This window comes from Ictidomys tridecemlineatus, chromosome 7 (genome assembly GCF_052094955.1).
Source record: "Ictidomys tridecemlineatus isolate mIctTri1 chromosome 7, mIctTri1.hap1, whole genome shotgun sequence".
In the NCBI taxonomy this organism is placed as follows: domain Eukaryota; kingdom Metazoa; phylum Chordata; class Mammalia; order Rodentia; family Sciuridae; genus Ictidomys; species Ictidomys tridecemlineatus.
In genome coordinates this window covers 155,573,930-155,593,399 of record NC_135483.1, presented here as the reverse complement: position 1 = coordinate 155,593,399, position 19,470 = coordinate 155,573,930, and the positions used below count along the sequence as shown (strand labels likewise).

Below are 19,470 nucleotides of genomic sequence, written 5' to 3'. Positions count from 1 at the left end.
CCACAGCCAAAGGGGCTCCAGCAAACTTCCAGCTGCTGGCTGATGATTGGCTCACAGCAGCCCCAGCAACATCTAGCTGATTGGCTCCTCTGCCATGATGCTCATTGGGCTGTTTCCCTGCCCTTTCAGACCACAGAGCTGCTCATTGGGGGACTTCTTTGGCTCCACCCACGCGACCCAGCCAATCGGCCTCAAGAGCAGGAGAATATTGGGAGGTGGTGAGGCTTGTGTTGGGGAGAGGCTTGTGGGAAGCCGGTGGTGGCAGTTGGGCTCTGAGGGTTTTTTCCTGAGGAGCTATTTTGTTTGGCATGTGTGGTTCTAAAAATAAAGTTAGTTTCTTTTGACAAGTGGCTCCTGAATTGTACCCAGCCAGACTGCGGCATTTGGTGGCCTGTACGGGGAGTGACTTAGGGTACGTAAACTGCTCGCCCCTGAGGGCAGGGCAAGAGGATGGGTAGCCATTTTAAGATTCCTCTTTTGTTTTGCTTCACTTTTGTTTTAAGTTGCCTGTCCCTGGAGATGAGTGAGACAGAAGAAAAACCGCTCACATCTGAGGAAAAACTATTTGCGTCTGAGAAACAGATAGGGAGAAAGGCTATAATGATTTTTTGTTGTTCCATTTTTATTTCATTCTATCTTGGTTTTGTTTGGTGTTATCTTGATGGGTTGTATTATAGTAGTAATATGGGATCAGAAATTAGTAAAAAACAAACCGAAAGAGTGTTAAGTAAATTGTTAGAGGAAGGAGGCATCCCAGTAAAATCAAGAGCAGTCAGGGCATACGTTGATACAATACAAAAATGTAGCCCATGGCGTTTTAAGGAGGAGTTGTTAAATATCTCACAATGGAACCATCATGGTGAAGATTTAAAAAGAATAGAAAAGAAAAGCCCAGGGACTCTGCCAGTTGGCACATTGCCATTGTGGACGTTCATATCTTGTTTGCTTAGTCCAAAGCCTTCAGTTCAGACAATGGTAGAGGAAGGAGAAGACATATTGATTCAAGTAAAAGAGAAGGTCTCTTGAGCTAGTCAGACAGAGGAAAAGATTCAAGTAAAAGAGAAGGTCTCTCGAGCTAGTCAGAGGAAAAGATTCAAGTAAAAGAGAAGATCTCTTGAACTAGTCAGAGGAAGGAAGTTTAGAGCAGAAAAAGCCATCAGGGGGAAAGTTACAAAAGGAGACTGCTACTAACACCTTTCTATCACTAGAGGGTGTAAGGGTCCAAAACAGCACCACCTCTATAGGAGACTGCTACTAACACCTTTCTATCACCAGAGGATGTAAATGTCCAACTAATAAGGCCACCTCCATATGCTGGGAGGCCCCCAACCCCTGCAGTTGATAGTTGGGATCCTGAGACAGGATCTCAAGTATTAACATTTGAGATAGGAGGGCAGCGAATTTACCATGCTTTAAATTTCAAAACAGTGAAGCAGCTAAAAGAGGCTGTAACAACCTATGGTCCTCAAGCACCCTTCACTGTAAGCTTGGTCGAATCCATTACCAACTTAAACATGACGCCAGCAGATTGTAAAGCTGTGCTAAATGGAGGACAATACCTGTTATGGAAGGTTGCCAATGAGGAATTTTGCAAGGAGACGGCTAGGCAAAATGTAATAGGGAGGTAGAAAAAAGTTTATAATTTCAAAACATGAACCACGAAAATGAAAAAGAGATGTATCGGTTGACAGTTATAATGAAGGAGGAGAAAAAATAAGAGAAACAAAGGCAAGAGAAACAATAGAATTTGGTCATTAGCAGGAGGAGAGAAAGAGAAACATGAGAAACAAATGAACTCAATACAAAGCAAAACCAAAATATACAAATTAAAAGCCTAATCCTCAAAAGGCAACTCAAGACAAAATAACTAATCAAAAAATAAACATATAAGAACACACACAGAAAGGAAAAGATTCTTAATGAGAAATTAAGGAATCATTTCCACTGAGGTGGTCAAAATAGTTGATGAGAATGGATAGTTACCATCTATGTCTTGACTGTCTTTCCATTTCTTCTTGATCTGCATACTGAGAACAAGAGCAAGGGCTGGTGGGGGTTAACACCTTGCTCTTTTTGTATACTGAGCTGCCAGTAGGAGTGGCCTAAAATTCAAGCTGGTTGAATAAGTCACAGCTTCTCTTCTTACCAGTATGAGGTAGGATGGAATGGGAAGTACTATCAGTTGGAGTATTGTCTGCACAGACCAAATGATGCACTCTAAGGGTAGGACTGCTGCAGAGTTCTATGAGGGGAGTTACAATGTGTGGGACTTAGTTCTCATCAGTCCTTAGGGGCTTTTGGGGGGTGATGTCTGCTCTGGAGAGTAGATCAACACACCCCTAGGGTATGGCAGTTGCCAATCTCTTTTAGGAATCTAGATCTCAGTAGCCTCCCAAGAATTCTACTCATGTGGCAGAGGAGCCAATACTCCAGGAACACATCCTTTCTAGGCTTAGTCCCTGAGTGTATTCACACCTGCCTGTTCAGATTCCTGACTTCTTCAGTAGGTCATGTGAGCCACCAGACTCAAAGAAGAAGCAAGTTTGTGTTCCCCTTTGCTTCCAACTTGAATCTCCCTGAGTAAAATCACTCACATCCTTCTAGGTATACCCTAGGCTGCATGACAGCCCCATGCTGGGATGGTGTTGCAGGGTTTGCTGTGATTTCCCAGCTACGCAGCAGCTTCAGCATGGCTGACTGAAGATGGCTTTCACCTTCCCGGTGGCCTTCTGAAAAATAGTACTTTTTAAGCACCAGTGCAAATTACAGACTCTGGATCAGCTAAGTTCAGGCTGCTTTTATGATTTCATGTTTTTCCATACCAAACCTGTCTGTTGTGTTTCTTTCTGTGTTCTTCCTCCCTTTATGGACCAGCACTGTTACCACTGCCACTGCTGCAACTGGCTTGGCTCCAACATAGTCTTCCTTCTTTGTTTAATGTATCCAAATTCTGAGTCTCTAAGATACTCCAGCTGTCCAATACTGAGTTTTAGTGAAATCCCTCATTCACCTACCTCATGGAGAAGCAGCTATTCCTGCTACTTGAATCCAAAGCCATGGAGCAATTTGGGATGCATCCTTCCTCTAATCTGCTATTTTGAATCCTCTACAACAACCTTTGACACTGTCAATCATTCTCTCCTCCTTAAAATGTTTTCCTTGTTGTTTCATATGACAACAGATTTTTCAGGTTTTCTGCTACCCAATTGACTGTTCTTTTTTTGTTAGTTCCTCCAGATGGTTCAATTTTTCACAAATTCGGTGTGACTCAAATTTAAAAATATAATATGGAATATAACCGCTTCTTGCCACTTCCATTATCATCACCCTCGATCAATACACTATACTTTACCTGAATTACTGCAAAAGTTTCTCAAGTCATTTTCCTTCATTCACCCTTGCTTCCCTATTTCAACATACTAGGTAGAGTTATTTAAATCTCTTCTTAAAACCTCCCAGAGAAAAACCATTCAGTGGCTTCCTAACATACTCAGACTAAAAGCCAAGGTGTCTTTAACAATTGCCTACATGACCCTATGTGATATGGCCAATCATTATTCAGCGAATGTCTCCCTCTTTTCTTCCCTTGATTACCTTGGCTTTTTTGCTATTCCTCAAACATGCCAGGCACAATCTTACTTCATTTATTTATTTACTTCATTACTCTTATTTCCTCTGCCTAGCATGCACTTATCAATAGAAAAACATGAAAACACTTCCTCATTTACTTCAGGACTATACTCAAATGTTAACTTCTTCATCAGATCTCCATATCCCCAGGTTCCACATCTGTGGATTCAACTGATTATGAATTTTAAAAAATGGGAAAAAGACGTATCTGTTCTGAATAGGTGCCAATTGTTTTCTTGTCATTATCCCCTACACAATACAGCATGGCAACTATTTCCATAGCATTTACATTGTATAAGGCAGTTTAAGCAAACTAGAAATGATTTAAAGTATGCAGGAGGACGTGCATTAGTTATATACAAATACTATGCCATTTTATATAAGGAACTTGAACATCTAGGGATTTTGGTATCTGCACAGGTCCTGAAACCAATCCCTGATCAATACTGGAAAATGTCTGTTTTTCACCAGACTTCTCCCCCCTTTCCTTACTTTTTCCTTCTTACCATACTATATATTTGGCTTATTTGTTTTGTTTGTTGTCTTGTAACCATCAACTAGGATAAAAACTATATAGAAGCTGTGATTGTATCTGTTTTATTCACTTCTGTAACCTTAGAATCTGAATAGTATCCATAAATATTTTTATGAATGTACTAAAATAATACCATAAAAAAGTTAAAGATATGAATTCATATAAACATTTCCAAAATGAAAGAATGCAGATGTATATGTTAAAAAGATATACCAAGTATAAGAAATAAGGACTAACTAATTTTGATGTATAAATTCTGAACTTCACATAAGGATAAAGAAAAAGGGGTAAGGGAGAATAGCACAAAATAGTAGAAAATTTAAAGAACATATGAAAAAATAGAATAATACAATATTATGACAGAACTAAAATAAAACATACACATCAATACATGTAAGTGACTAACTCAATAAAAAGTTAATGACAAACCACAACCTATGTATACTGCATAGAAGAGACAAATTTATTCTAATTCTGTCAAATTACCAGTGAAACATTGTGAGATCTAAGTGAATAAGACTGACTAACCTGGAGGCAGGCCTGGATGTCTCTATTATTGCTAATATATTGACAAATGATTGGTAACAAACACTTGTAGCTAAAATGATTCCAAAAAATTAAAAATAAAAGTGTGAGCAAAAGCAGATTAAATATGAGCACAAAGAAAATAGAACACAAACATAATTTTGCACAGGTAGAATGTAAGGTAAAAGTATTAAGCTTGAGAAAAATGTACATTTTATAATGCAAAAGACTCAATCTATAATGAAGAAGCAACTATAAACAACCAAAGAAAATTATATAAAGGAATTGCACTTATAAATAAATATCTATCAAAAGATCTTAATAAAATAATATTGTCAGACATAATAAAGCAGAATTTGAAGAAATACAGCATGAAAAAGATTGCTTGGAGTTCATCAAAAAAATAATTTTCTTCTAATTCATTCTTTCTGGTACACAATTAGACTCCATTTCTCAGCCAGATAGAGATAGCTAGAATGGTAGTGCTTCTTCTAATATCTTCTTATAAACAGCAAGAAACAATCAGTATATATGAACATATGAAAAAACACCCCTAATTTAGGTCAACTTCTTAGTTAAATATTTTTCCCCAAGTTCCCTCTCATTCCTCCATCAATTTGGGTCTCTCTCTCATTCTAGCTTCTTTTTTTTTCTTTCTTTTTTTTATTTATATATAACAACAGAATGCATTACAACTCTTATTACATAATATAGAGCTCAATTTTTCATATCTCTGGTTGTATACATAGTATACTCCCACCAATTCATGTTTGTTCTAGCTTCTATATGAAGGAATTACTATGAGACAAGAATGTTCTATGAGAGCAGGGGATATACAGCTCAGTGGTAGAATATTCGTATGGCATGCATGAGGCCCTGGTTCAATCCCAAGCAACACACACACACACACACACACACACACACAATGATGTTCTGTGAAAAGAGCTTACATTTTTGGCAATGGCATTCTTGTCTGCAGATTGAGCGATATCATACAGAATGACAGCACAGCGAGAGTGTAGTTCAGGTTCATCAGAAAGCAGAAGATTAATCAAAGCTGGGATGCCTCCTGCTTCTACCAAAGCATTCACTACACTTAGATGAGTTGAAATATTACTCAATAACCCAACAGTTTTGCATTGTAATTTTATTTTGGGAATTTTTAATAGGTTGGTTAAGGCAGGAATGGTGCCTTAAAAGAAAAGACCAAAACAAAAAAGCACAAATTATTTGAAGTCAATTTATCTTGACAAGATTTAAATGATGTTTATGGGCACTGCAATATAAATCATTAACAAATAATTTTATAAGATATAAAACAATAATTTGAAATTACATGAATATACTTTTCTTTCTTATCCCTAGTATAGGCAACTCTCATTATTCATAGCACACAATCATACATTTTAAAACATTTGTCTATAAAACACTGTACTTTGGCTTACAATCATTGATAAATTTTTGAGCTATCACATAGTAGAGTTCAGCTGTGGTTATTGCATCAATTTTGTGTGAGTATTTGTGCAATTATTTAAAGATACTATTATATTTTATCCTTATTTTATACCAATTAGCAAAAACCAAAAAGTGCAGAATCTAGTAAAATTCAACATTAGCCTCATTATTGGAAATTATTTGGCATAGTGAAAATAAAGAATCTGGCTTCAGTTGGATGCTTGTTACGTCAGTTCAATATGAAATAAAAAGATAGCACCTTACAGAACATACACAAAGAGCTGGAAAATATGATATGTATAATTAGGGCTTTTTTTTATATGTTTAGCTACCTGAAATGAAACATCCTTTATTACTTAAGTCTATGGTTAACTTTTTTTTGGACAAAGAACTTTTTTTTACATGCTCTTAGGGGACTGTCTATAATTAAATAATTTTAATTTATTGATCCAACAGTGCTTACAGAGCATTTTATCTGTGTTCAATATCCACATTAGGGTAATGCCTACCATATCCAACAGGACAGATAAGGCTTTTTTCATCATTTCAGGAAGTTATATTGGACGTATTGTTCTCAAAAGAACTAGGACATTAAACCATTGTATTAATGAGGGAACCAGGCTAGAAAGGCTAAGAAATAAATTTTAATTCTAAATGCACAGATAGTTACAAATCCAACCTAACACTTGCTCTGCTATTATAATTTTAAAAATAAATTCTGTGACAGAATTGGGATAAATTCTAAATATAAGAGTAGTATGATAAGTAATTTATTATTAGTTTGTAAGTTTGTGAGCTTTTAGAGAAATAGAATTTCTGTAAAATTTATATAGTTTTGAATCCTGTGCAACTTCCACATGGAAAATAAAATAAATAAATAAAATAAAGTACTGGATCTTTCGAAAAAACAGGGAAAATCTTATAGCCAATTAAAAAGATTCTTTTACAATTTAAAAATATATTAGGGCTAGGGGTACAGCTCAAAGTAGAATGTATGCTTTACATATACAAGGTCCTGAGTTCAGTTGCCAGAACCACCCTCTCAAATATATTTTTAAAAAGTGGTTGACCTAAATATAATAGAGCTCTACTTAAAATAACATTAAGAAAGATATAGTTAATTGATTTTGCATTACCTGCATCCAAAATACATTTCCAATAGCAATCGTTTGCTAAGCAAATTACTTCTAAGGACATGACGGCCATCATCCTTCGTTTAAAACTTTCACACTGCAACATTTCTGGCAAGTATTCAACAAAAAAACACAAGCTGTAATTCACATAAGAGATAGTGAAATGATGCATTCTGTTTCCATATAAGCAAAGCTAACCCAAGGGTTAAGATCAACGTGGTGACCAACAACTGCATGCATTAATTTCTCCTCTGGGCATAGCCCTCTGTGAGGTGCTAAAAAGTTTGTATCTGAAATGTCTCCCAAAGGTCCATGTGTTAAAGGCTTAGTCCCCAGCTCATTGCTTGCTATTGGGAAGTGGTATAACCTTGAAGAGGTGGGGCCCAGTACAAGGTTTTAGATCACTGAGGGCGTACCTTTGAATGTCCCTTTTTCTTCCTCTTTTTTCCTCACTCAGCTGTAAGGTAAATGGGCTTCCTCTGCCATAGCTCTTGCCATGGAAGTATTTACTTTCCTGCACAGGCCTAAAAGCAATGGGGCCAGCCAATCATGGACCTCTAAAACTGTGAGCCAGAATAAACTGTCCTCTTCCTAAATTGATTATCTCAAGTATTTGTTATATCAACAGAAATCTAACAAAATAAGGTGTGAGAAATATCTATAGACATATCCTTTCTTTATCTCTTTATATACTACCAAATCCATGATGGTACAACTTTGGTTAGTTCACTCATGGAACTGTTTTGAAATTCAGCTTCCACTCCAAGGACTAATCCTGGAGACTTCTAATAAACTAATTCTCTTTTACCCATAGGGGAAAAGGCTAGTATAAGGTGGAAGAGCTGTTGCAGAACTCAAGGCAAAGCAACAAGCCAGATGTTCATGTTTATTGTTCTGTTCCTTCATTATCAAGGCTTCTAAATAATGGTTGCAGGAAGCAGTGGCCATGATATTTTTTTTTTTGTCATTAATCTGTTCTTGTTAGGAGCCAAATTTCCTGCTATTAAGGTAGGTATTTGCAATGGTTTAGTCTATTAAAAATAACAAGATAGTCCTCTCTCTAAAAAGAATGAGATGGCTGGGGATATAGCTCAGTTGGCAAAGTGCTTGCCTCACTTGCATAAGGCCCTGGGTTCAATCCCCAGCACCACAAATAAATAAGTAAATAATAAAAGAATGATATATAATGATATATGCATATAAATAAACACTGAAAACTTTTCCAGCATCTCTTGGGGTTGATATACTTGGAATATGTTCCTGTTACCCAGCAAATTCTAAAATTGGTACTAAGCCAGTTTTGAAACCAGATATTCAGACTTCTGAAACCAGGGAAATAGGGTTGAAAATCTTAAATTTATTTGTCCCACTAAAGATTATATATATAAAGTATTGGGGGGAAAAATGAGGCCTTACTGACAATTATTTTATTTTTGCTTTAATGTGTTTTTATTTCATACTCATGATTTACAGGTAAATGTTACTAAAAGGCCTGTAACAAAATATTTTTTGTGGCCTTATCTTCCTTGTGTTTTTTTTTTTTTTTCGGGGGGGGGGGGAAGTTCATCTCTCCAAATGTAACCACTTTGATTTCTTCCCAATACCTTCTACTACCACTTTGATTTCTTCCCAATACCTTCTGCTCTTTACACATCTCCATATTTTTACTTATTTCCACACACTGCAACATTTTGCTGTATCAGTTTTAAATATTATTTACCAAATGTTTTATGAAAAAAGGGAAACAAGCTCTTTCAACAATGCACTGCCATTTCCTCTTTCTTCCCTTTGATCATATTTATAGCTTTTAATGAAATCAATATTCAGCACTTCATTAAGATGCCTATATAAATGCTATTCATAGAAGAGTGTTATAGTGTAGCATAATTTGTATTTCATTTCTCACATTTATTATCTCTCAGTGTAGATAATAATTTTCTTATTTCATTTTCTTAGAATTGTTTCTACCTATTGACAAATTCCTCCTGCTTTTTCCCTCTAGGGCGGGGTGCACAGTTCCATTCTGGAACTTCAGCCTTTACTATCACCCATGAAGTTAACTTTGCTTCTCTCTTGGGTCAGACTCTAAGTTTCCCAGGTCCTTTTCCCTTCTGTTCCTCATGGAGAATCTAGCCTCAGTATCTTTGGGTCTTTCCTGGTTAGGCTATAAGGAGAGCACTTCTGACTAGCACTGCTGTTTCTTAAGTCTTTTGAGGAACTGGTGTAAGTTCTAGAGGTTCTCTGCTTTTCCATTATTGGCTTGCAATGATTTTCTCTATCCAGCTAAGTCCTAAGACTTGTACATGTTTCCACCATCTTAACATTTTACTACTGCTGTATCTTTTCTTATTTTTCCTTGAATGCTTTTCTGCTACCAGCGGTGGTATTATTATTTAATCTTCATATAATTTTATTGGGGTCTTGAGAAGGAGTAAAATTATATGTATACATTGCACTGGTCTAGTAACACTTTCTCTTATAATATTTCTGTCTAGATGGACTACAAATTTGGGAAAATTTCTCCAAACATAAGTTTTCATAAAATATTTACCAAAATATGAAAAGTGTGCTGAATTTGTCTCTAAATTAGGCATTAAGGAAAAAATTAGAAGCAGCCTTTTCCACTTAAATTTTACTTTTCTCCCTTTTTTAAAAAATTCACTTTTTTGATGGAGGAGAGGGTGGTTTGATTTCTGAGAACTTTGTAAAATAAAAATAATTGTGTAAAATATAGTCTTTTGGGGATACAGATCTTTAACTTAGAAATAAAACTACTTTAGCATACAAAAGTATAGATCTTTATCATTTGCATTTTTATTTCTGATTTTAATTTGTTTTATTTCATTATTTTAAACATATAAGATATGATATATGTATCATTTTATTTGACTCATTTCTGTGTAAATATCAATAATTAAGCCAAATAACTAGAACATTTATTTACAAAGAAATTATATATTCTATACTCACCTACTAAAGTTCTCCAAACTGGAAGTTCAGGAATATTTAATTCTATTATATACTTGAGTACTTCTGTGTGAAAAGTTAGCACTGATAAATGAATTATATTATTTCCTTTAATATCTGTTTTTCTCCAGTTAGCACCAAGAGAAAACAGATATTGAATAGTTTCCAGTGCTCCTGAAGTAGCAGCAAGTAGCAATGGAGTACACTGATTCCTAAAAATCAAGGAATGCATTAGAATAATATTTAAGCACACTTATAGTGTCATTTAATTTTTGTTAAGCTATTCCAAGTGCTGTTGGAGGCACTCTGATTTACACCAACACCTTCTTTCTCTTCCTTATGAATTCTCATCCTGTATATTTCACATGCAAACAGTTTGCCTCCACTAATTGTCCTTAGTATTGGCCCCTGTCCTCCTTCCCAACATATATATTTTATATATATATATATATATATATATCAAGTCTTAGAGTTTATTTAAAAGTTTATGATGCACAAAATTCTTAGAATAAACTATCCTTTCTAAAATTCTTGAGTGAAGGGAAAAGGAAGTCAAGTATTTTTAGCACATTTCACAAATGATGAACCTAAAGCTCAGTTAGTAGTTATGCCATTTCTTCATACTTCATTTCCAGTTTTCAAATCCCAACTTTCTCATTGTAGCAGAAAGTAACAGCTTTTATGAAAAATCCACCAATGCTTTTTAGATAGTAAAGATCTTTTGATTGTACACATGGCTGTCCAGCCCAGTATTACATCCCAACCTCATTTATAGATAGGTATGACCATATGACCATGTTTGGTCAACAAAACATTAATGGAAGTTACATGGGCCACTCCCTAAAGAGAAAGGAATGTGCCAATACTTTTCCTCTTTCTCTCTTCTCTTGGCTAAAATGTAGGCAATAATGGAAGTGGAATTGTCATTGTGTACCATGGAAGCCATACGTGAAGGAGCAACAAGAGGAAGCCAGTGCCCTTATAACTGTCAAATCAGTATGCTAGCCTGAGGCCACTGAATAATAATGGACTGGCTAGACCTAGGAAGACATAGAAAAACATGAATGAAATATACTTTAAAAAGGTTCAGAGATTCAAAATACTAACTTGTTTCCTAGACAAGAATGTACCTTCAGAAGAAGTTATGCCGCCACCCCAAACATTGATTCTCAGCTAAATTGTGAAACAAAAGATTGGGATGTATTCTTTTTTTTTTTTCACTGTATTTGTCTTCCATATACTACTAGATATCCCCCTGCCCTTTACATGAGGAGTCAAGGGCTACCTTGGTTGCATAAGGTCCAATTTAGAACAGTGTTCTAATGCCTAGTCTCAGGCTTCCTCCAGGGCACTAAGTAGTTAACCTGATCAATGAATTTGTGGAACCATATTATTAGGATAAAGTAGGAAAATCTCCCTAGGGCTCAGTCCTTATTCATCCAGAAAGCATACATAAGTTGACAGAAGATCTTTTTAAATTCTAAAGATAAGTGGTAGGAGAAAAAGACAGTGATCAGATCAGAAAGGACTTCAGAGTTAGCTTTGCCTATGTTTCAAATCACCCATATCAATCATGTCTTATAGTGTCAGTGTGTGAAAAAAGCAGAAATTTATATTCTTATGAATGCTTAAAACTTACTCAGCTGTAGCCTCAGCTTCTAGCAAAGTAGGATCCTTCCTATAAAGGACAATGATGATGCAGATGTTGTCATAGAAAGCAGCAAAGTGAATCGGCATCCATCCTCTTTTTTCAGAAAGTGTGTAATCAGCTTTGAAACAGAGTAGACAGACTGTTGTTTCTAATGAGCAAGCCTGTGCAGCCAGGTGCAGAGGTGTTGGGCCTACAATGGGTGAACAATTATGTCAGTCATTAAAGAATTAGCACTCCTATAAAGCATGCCTTTTTGGTAGCCAACCACAGAGTTTAGGATTATATGATATAAAAATCTCCAAAATAATTACTATAAGGATGAATTTATTTAACTCAGGATATCTCACCATTAAAATATCACATTTCTTTATAAATGAAGAAAAATAAATAACATTGAAAATATTAAATATTTGAAATTTTAAAATAATTGTGAAATTAGCTATTTCTTTTTCTTTTTTATTTTTTTATTTTATTCAAATGCTTTGTAGTAAGAAATAAGACCCTTTGAAATTGGAAAAAAATATGTTTACAAAAGGCCTCTCTGTCACTAAATCTAGTGGGCATTTGTATTAGCTTTTCATTCTGAGAAAAATCACTTAGGACAATAGATTTATTTTGGTTCAGTTTCAGAAGTCCATGGTCAGTGGGCTCCTTGCTTTGGGACTGAGGTGAGGCAGAACATCATGGTAAAGGGGCATATGGAAGAAGGTTTTTTCTCAGCCTATAGCAGCTAGTAAGGGGGTTTGGGAGCAGGAATCAGGAAAGAATCAAGGACAAGAAATAAATTCCAGGGCATACATATTCCCAGTGGCCTACTTCCTCCGACCATGTCCTACTACCTACAATTTCTACCACCTTCCAGTAGTATTCAGCTATCAGTGAACAATGATGATGTCACAGCCCTCATGATCCAACCAATCACTTCCCAAAAGCCTTACCTGAAGGTCAGCTGCATTGAGGACCAAGCCTTCGATACATGAGTCATTGGGGGACATTCCAGAGCCAAACCATAACTGCATGTCAATTCTCATTTATCTGTCAACAGTATTTTATTTTATACTGTTTCCCACTTCTTCCTATTTAAAACAGTTTCTTCCCTTTGCATTGATGATATCATAGTCTCTATTTTTCTTCCCTCACCTGCTACTTCTTTGCATTTTTCCTTTGGGACCTTCCCTTTGTCCCAGTATCTAAATGAACCTTAAGGCTCCATATTAGACCCTTTTTTTTTTTTAGAGAGAGAGAGTGAGAGAGAGAGTTTTTTAATATTTATTTTCCATTTCTCGGTGGATACAACATCGTTGTTTGTATGTGGTGCTGAGGATCGAACCTGGGTCACACGCATGCCAGGCGAACGCGCTACCGCTTGAGCCACATCCCCAGCCCCATATTAGACCCTTTTCTATTCTCAGTGGTTTTATTTACCATCTGCAAATTCATGCCTTCCAGGATATGTCTTATTTCTTCTCTGAGCTCCAGATCTTCAACACCAATATCTCACTAAAGCATCTCCACACATCACATCCTGTCCTTCCTTATAAACCTGGTCCTCTTTCATTCCTCCCTAAATCCATGAACGATATCACGGTCTGTTGGAAACAATATGTGAATTATGGGTTTGTTTGAGCCAACATAAGGCAGGGAAACTGCTTTTCTTGAAACTTCTGGGTGGAATTCCCTGGTTTGAGAAAGCCCAGATCATGCTGGAACCCTGCCTTAACTCACAACCTTAAGATCAAATACAAGTAGTCCAGAAATGGGCAAAACCTGCCAAGCACCAAACAACCTGTTTACTAAAGATCCCTGCTATACTGAAACAAGACCCCTTCCACACTAAAACCATATTCCTGACTTTGATGTACTTCCCCTTAAATAAGGAATTGGGGTCTTTTTCAGTTGTTCAGCTCCAGTTCCTATCAGAGCTGGAAGAACCATCAGATACCCTGCTTTCTAAATCTAATCTCTGGCTTTGTCTTTATTTCTTACTGTTATTCCAGGCTTTATATTTTCCCAGGCAACTTACACCTCTTAGCAGGAACCTGCTCTACTGGGGTGCTGATTACCTTGGCATAAAATTATCTAATTGAGCCAGGAGGCACGGTGGCACGTGCCTGTAATCCCAGCAGCTCAGGAGGCTGAGACAGGAGGATTGCAAGTTCAAAGCCAGCCTCAGCAAAAGCAAGGTGCTAAGCAACTCAGGGAGACCGTATCTTTTAAATAAAATACAAAATAGGGCTGGAAATGTGGCTCAGTGGTTGATTGCCCCTGAGTTCAATCCTCAGTAACCCCCTGACCCTGCCAAAAAAAAAAAAAATGGTCTGATCAGTTCTAGGGAAAAAAAAATACCTACAATGCTTCTTAACACCCCCCTCTCATTTCATCTCTATAATCAGTTCATCACTAAGACTATGTATCTCAAAATCCTATCTCCACTGCTACCACCATCCTGATCAAAGCCATATTCACCTCTTAACTAATGTGTTCACCTTGTTATTTCACTTACCCTATCCATATTTTCAAATTGTAAGCTTGATATTTTCATTTCCATGCTTAAAACTTTTAAGTAGCTTCTCAAGGCCATCTGATTACAAGTAACAACCAGCTACAACTCTCAAACACCCAAACACACTTCACTTTCTTCATTCTGGCTTTCTTATAGCTCCCCAAATGTAGGGTGATCATACACCCCATATTGCCCAAGAAAGGTTTGGTCTGTCCTCTTCCACTACCATAATCATTAGGAGTTCCCCTTTTTTTTTCAAGACTCCCTGACTTGAATGATGCATTATCTGGTCATGCTGGGATATTTCTGCTCCCTGACATCTTCCTTCTACCAAACAACTCCTCCCTTATCAGACTCTAGTCAACTCCCATTCATTCTTCAGCTTAAATGGTATTTCATCAGTGAAGCACCATATTTCAAATTATTGCTTAGTCTTCCAGTTTCTGGTCTGGCATGTGAGGAGCTTAGAAACCATCACTCCAGAAGCTGTGTGCAGTGCTACATGCCTGTAATCCCAGAAACTCTGGAGGTTAAGGCAGGGGGATTACAAATTTAAGGCTAGCATAGGGAACTTAATGAGCTCCTGTCTGAAAATAAAATGAAATAAAAAGGACTGGGGATGTGGCTCAGTGGTGGAGCACTTGCCTGGCATGCACGAAAACCTAGCTAGGTCAAACCACCACTCTCCCTGTCCTGCAAAAATAAATAAATAAATAATTCTGCTACATCCTAACAAGTAAAAAATCCAAACACAGTGAAAAAAATCAATATCCCCTCTTTGATTCATCAGAGAAGTGAGGTCACAGGGTAAACTGATGCCCCCCAAATTAGAGAGTCAGACAGGTAGATACAGAGAATCACAACTAACTGGAGCAGAAACTCACAAACAAAAACTTCAGTGGAAACCAGTACTGAGAGAGGAAAACCTTAACTATAATTAACAAATTGGTAGAGACTCAGCATGAACAAATGTAAGAGTTAAAAACTATAGGAGCCGGCTGTGATGGCATACACCTGTAATCCCAGTAGCTCAGGAGGCTGAGGCAAGAGAATTTCAAGTTCACAACCAGCCTCAGCAAAAGCAAGGAACTAAGCAATTCAGTGAGACCCTGTCTCTAAATAAAATACAAAATAGGGCTGGGGATGTGGCTCAGTGGTCGAGTGCCCCTGAGTTCAATCTCTGGCACTCCCCACAAAAAAAAAACTAGATGGACCAATTATAGGGGGAGCCCCATGCTTTTATGTGTTTTATCTCCAGGAGTTCGTTCAGACCCTCACAGTGGATATAGTGTTAGAGAAAAATCTCTTCATGCTTTTGGCAGGAAGAGAGAAAATATCCCATTTTGAAATACTCCAGAGCATTCTGTTCTTAACAAGGTCTACCTTCAGGAAAAATTATTTTATCATGCTGGAATTTTCTCAGAGACTGACCCACCTAAGGGAAGGGGAAAATGCCCAACTCCATCCTCCTTTAGACATCCTGTTCCACTTAAGGGATAGAAGGAGGGTGCCAAGGAGTACTGATAAAATTTACAGTCCAGATGCATACAATCACTAACAGACTGAAATGTAATATAAGACTATAGAACACTTTACCTCCATTCATATCTTACTATTACATTACTAAAGGCTTACTTACCAGTTACTTTGACCAAGTACATCATGTCCAGTTATAAAGATAAATTTACAGGACATACTAAAAATCACAAAAACATTTTATAAAGACAAGAGTAAACATCAGAACCAAACATAGAAGGAATGTTGGGATTATCAAATAGGGAATTTGAAACAGCTATGATTAATGTGCTAAGTGTACTAATAGATAAAGTACATAGCATTCAAGAACAGGTGGGCAGACAGAGGAAAATCCTAAGGAAAAAAACAAGAAGAAATACTTGAGATCAAAAACACAGTAATAGAATGAAGATTGCTTTTAATGAGCTTATTAGTAGACAGGACATAGCTGAGGAAAGAATTTCTGAGCTTGAAGATATAGCAATAGAAACCCTTCAAACTAAAAAGCAAAGACTGAAAAAATAAAAGAAGAAAGGAAAGGAACCCAAGAAATATTTGAAACAATAATGACATAATATTCCCCAATTAATGTCACATATCAAACCATAGATCCAGGAAGCTCACGGAAGACCAACCAGAATAAATACAAGTGAACAAACAAACAAACAAAACAATACATCTTAGTATGTAATTTTCCAACTAAAGAAAAGAGAAGATTTTAAAAATATTCATGAAAGAAGCCAGAGGATAAACACCTTATTTACAGAGGATCAGAGATACAAATTATACCCACTTTCTACCCAGAAACCATGCAAGGAAGAAGAGTGGAGTGAAATACAGAGAAAGACACTGTGAACTTACAATTCTTAACATGGTGAAATTATTCTCCAAAAGTATAAATGGAATAAAGACTTTCTCAGATAATCAAAGCTTGAAGGAATTTGTTGCCAGTAGATCTGACTTGAAAGACATTGAAAATTTCTTCAGAGAGAAATAAAATTATATAGGCCAGAAACTTTGCTCTATAATGGAAAGAAAGAAGGGCATTAGGGGCTGGGGTTGTGGCTCAGTGGTAGAGCACTGCCCTAGCATGGGTGAGGCCCTGGTTTCAATCCTCAGCACACATACATACATACATATATACATACATAAATAAATAAAAGAGGTTAGATTTATTTTTTAAAAAAAGAAAGAAGGATATTAAGAGAATGAAGAGATGAATAACAATTTTTCTTAATTGAACTAACAGATAAGTGTTCAAAATAATAACAAAGATTTCAACTACATATAGAAAAAGACATATGCTTATTTGTGCATATGCATAAATTAAAATATGGCAGCAATGATATAGGGACAGGAGGAAGATTTTAAAATATTTTGCTATCAAAATACTTGTACTACCTATTAAGTACTATAGTGTTGTTTGAAAGTAGAGTTGCATTATATTTATTATAAACTCTAGGGCAGTCATTTAAAAAGGTTTTAAACAAAAGTATAAACAATATGCAAAGGAAGAAGAGAAAATAACATCATATACAATGCTAAATTAAACCATAAAAGACAAAAAAAGTGTGGGAGAGAAAAGCAGGAACAAAAACAAGAGCAATGGAAAGAAGAGAGTCATAAGTATAGTAGATATTAATACAATGTATCAACATAATTTTAGACCTCAATGGACTAAATATACCAATTAAAACACAGGGATCATCAGAATTGATCAAAAAACAAAATCCAACTAAACAGTGAATAGATTAATAACCTGTGGTACATCCACACAATGAAATATGATTCAGTGATAAGAAAACAATGATTCATCAAGCCATAAAAAGACATGGAAAAAATGTAAATGCATATTATACATGAAAGAGGCAAATCTGAAGAGGCTGCATATTGTATGAGTTTAACTAGATATCATTCTGGAAACCATGGAGGCATTTAAAAGATCACTGGTTACCAGGGTTTGAGAGTAGGGAGAATACTGGAGACAATGAAACCATCCTGTATGATACTACTTGTCATTAACCATTTGTTAAACCCATAGAATGCAAAATTAAACCCTAATTTAATCTACAGACTTTGTGTAATGATGTGTTTATACAATTCCTTAATTGTAGCAGATGTGGTAAGATGTCAATAGTGTTGGAAGGTATATATGTTTAGGAACTCTGTGCTTCAGTTCAATTTTACTGTAAACCTAAAACCCACTGGGGAAAAAAAAATGAAGTTCACTAATTTACTAAAAGTCACAGAGAGGGAGAGGGAGAGGATTGGGGGAGGGAGAAAGGGACAGAGGGGACAGGGAGGGAGCAGGGGGAGGGAGAGAAGAGGTAGAGGGAAGGGGCAGTGGGGGGTTAGACATTGCTTAATTTTCTTCAATTTGGAATGTTCTGTCCATAGCAGGCTAAACAGTAATCATTTTCAAACTTCAGGTCTTTGCTTTTACTCTTCTATTCAACTGAAATGCCATCTTTCTTCCTTTTTGCCTACCTATATTATCTCAACTTGATGGCCTAAATTGAATCTCACTTCTTGTTATAGTCTGGATCTTAGTTGTTCCCCATAGGCCATATGTTAGAGATTTGATTGCCACCCTGTGGTAGTACTAGGAGATAATGGTACCTTTAAAAGGTGGGGGCATAGGAAATCTACCCCATACACAATAGCCTCAAAAAAATTTGTGAATAAATCTAACAAAAGAGTGAAAGACTTCTACAATGAAAACTATAGAACACTAAAGAATTGAAGAAGATCTTACAAGATGAAAAGATCTCCCATACTCTTGGATAGGCAGAATTAACATTGTCAGAATGGCCATACTACCAAAAACATTATACAGATTTAATGCAATTCATATTAAAATCCCAATGATATTCTTCATAGAACTAGAAAAAGCAATTTTGAAACTCATTTAGAAAAATAAGAGGCCCAGAATAGCCAAAGCAATCCTTAGCAAGAAGAGTGAAATAGGAGGCATCACAATACCAGACCTTAAGTTATACTCTAGAGCCACAGTAACAAAAATGGCATGGTATTGGCACCAAAATAAATATGAAGACCAATAATACAGAACAGAAGATACAGAAACAAACCCACATAGTATGGTTATCTCATACTAGACAAAGGTGCCATAAACATACAGGGAGAAAAGATAGCCTCTTCAACAAACAATGCTGGCAAAACCGGAAATCCATATGTAACAAAATGAAATTAGACCCAAATATCTCACCCTGCACCAAACTCAACTCAAAGCAGATCAAGTACCTAGACTTTAGACCAGAGACCCTATGCCTACTAGAAGAAAAAGTAAGCCCAAATTTCCATCATGTCAGCTTAGGAACTGACTTAACAAAACTCCTAAAGCACAAGAAGTAAAATCAGGAATCAGTAAATAGGATGGAGTCAAACTAAAAAGCTTCTTCACAGCAAATGAAAGAAACAATCAACATAAAGAGAGAGCCTATAGAATGAGAGAAAATCTTTACCACATGTACCTCAGAGCGTTAATCTGCAGGATATATAAAGAACTCAAAATACTTAACAAAAAAACAAATAACCC

The 19,470-nt window shown here is 36.3% G+C and overlaps 1 protein-coding gene across 1 annotated transcript in view; it reads right to left on the bottom strand.

Annotated features, from left to right (window-relative positions):
* Positions 1-19,470, bottom strand: part of Ankar (ankyrin and armadillo repeat containing) — a 73,909-nt gene that overhangs the window by 22,685 nt on the left and 31,754 nt on the right. The window contains exons 9-12 of the mRNA XM_021725761.3: positions 11,885-12,086; positions 10,249-10,457; positions 7,282-7,386; positions 5,641-5,882 (exon numbers count right to left, since the gene is read on the bottom strand). Coding sequence (XP_021581436.1) covers positions 5,641-5,882; positions 7,282-7,386; positions 10,249-10,457; positions 11,885-12,086 — 758 coding nt within the window. The remainder of the gene's footprint in view (positions 1-5,640; positions 5,883-7,281; positions 7,387-10,248; positions 10,458-11,884; positions 12,087-19,470) is intronic.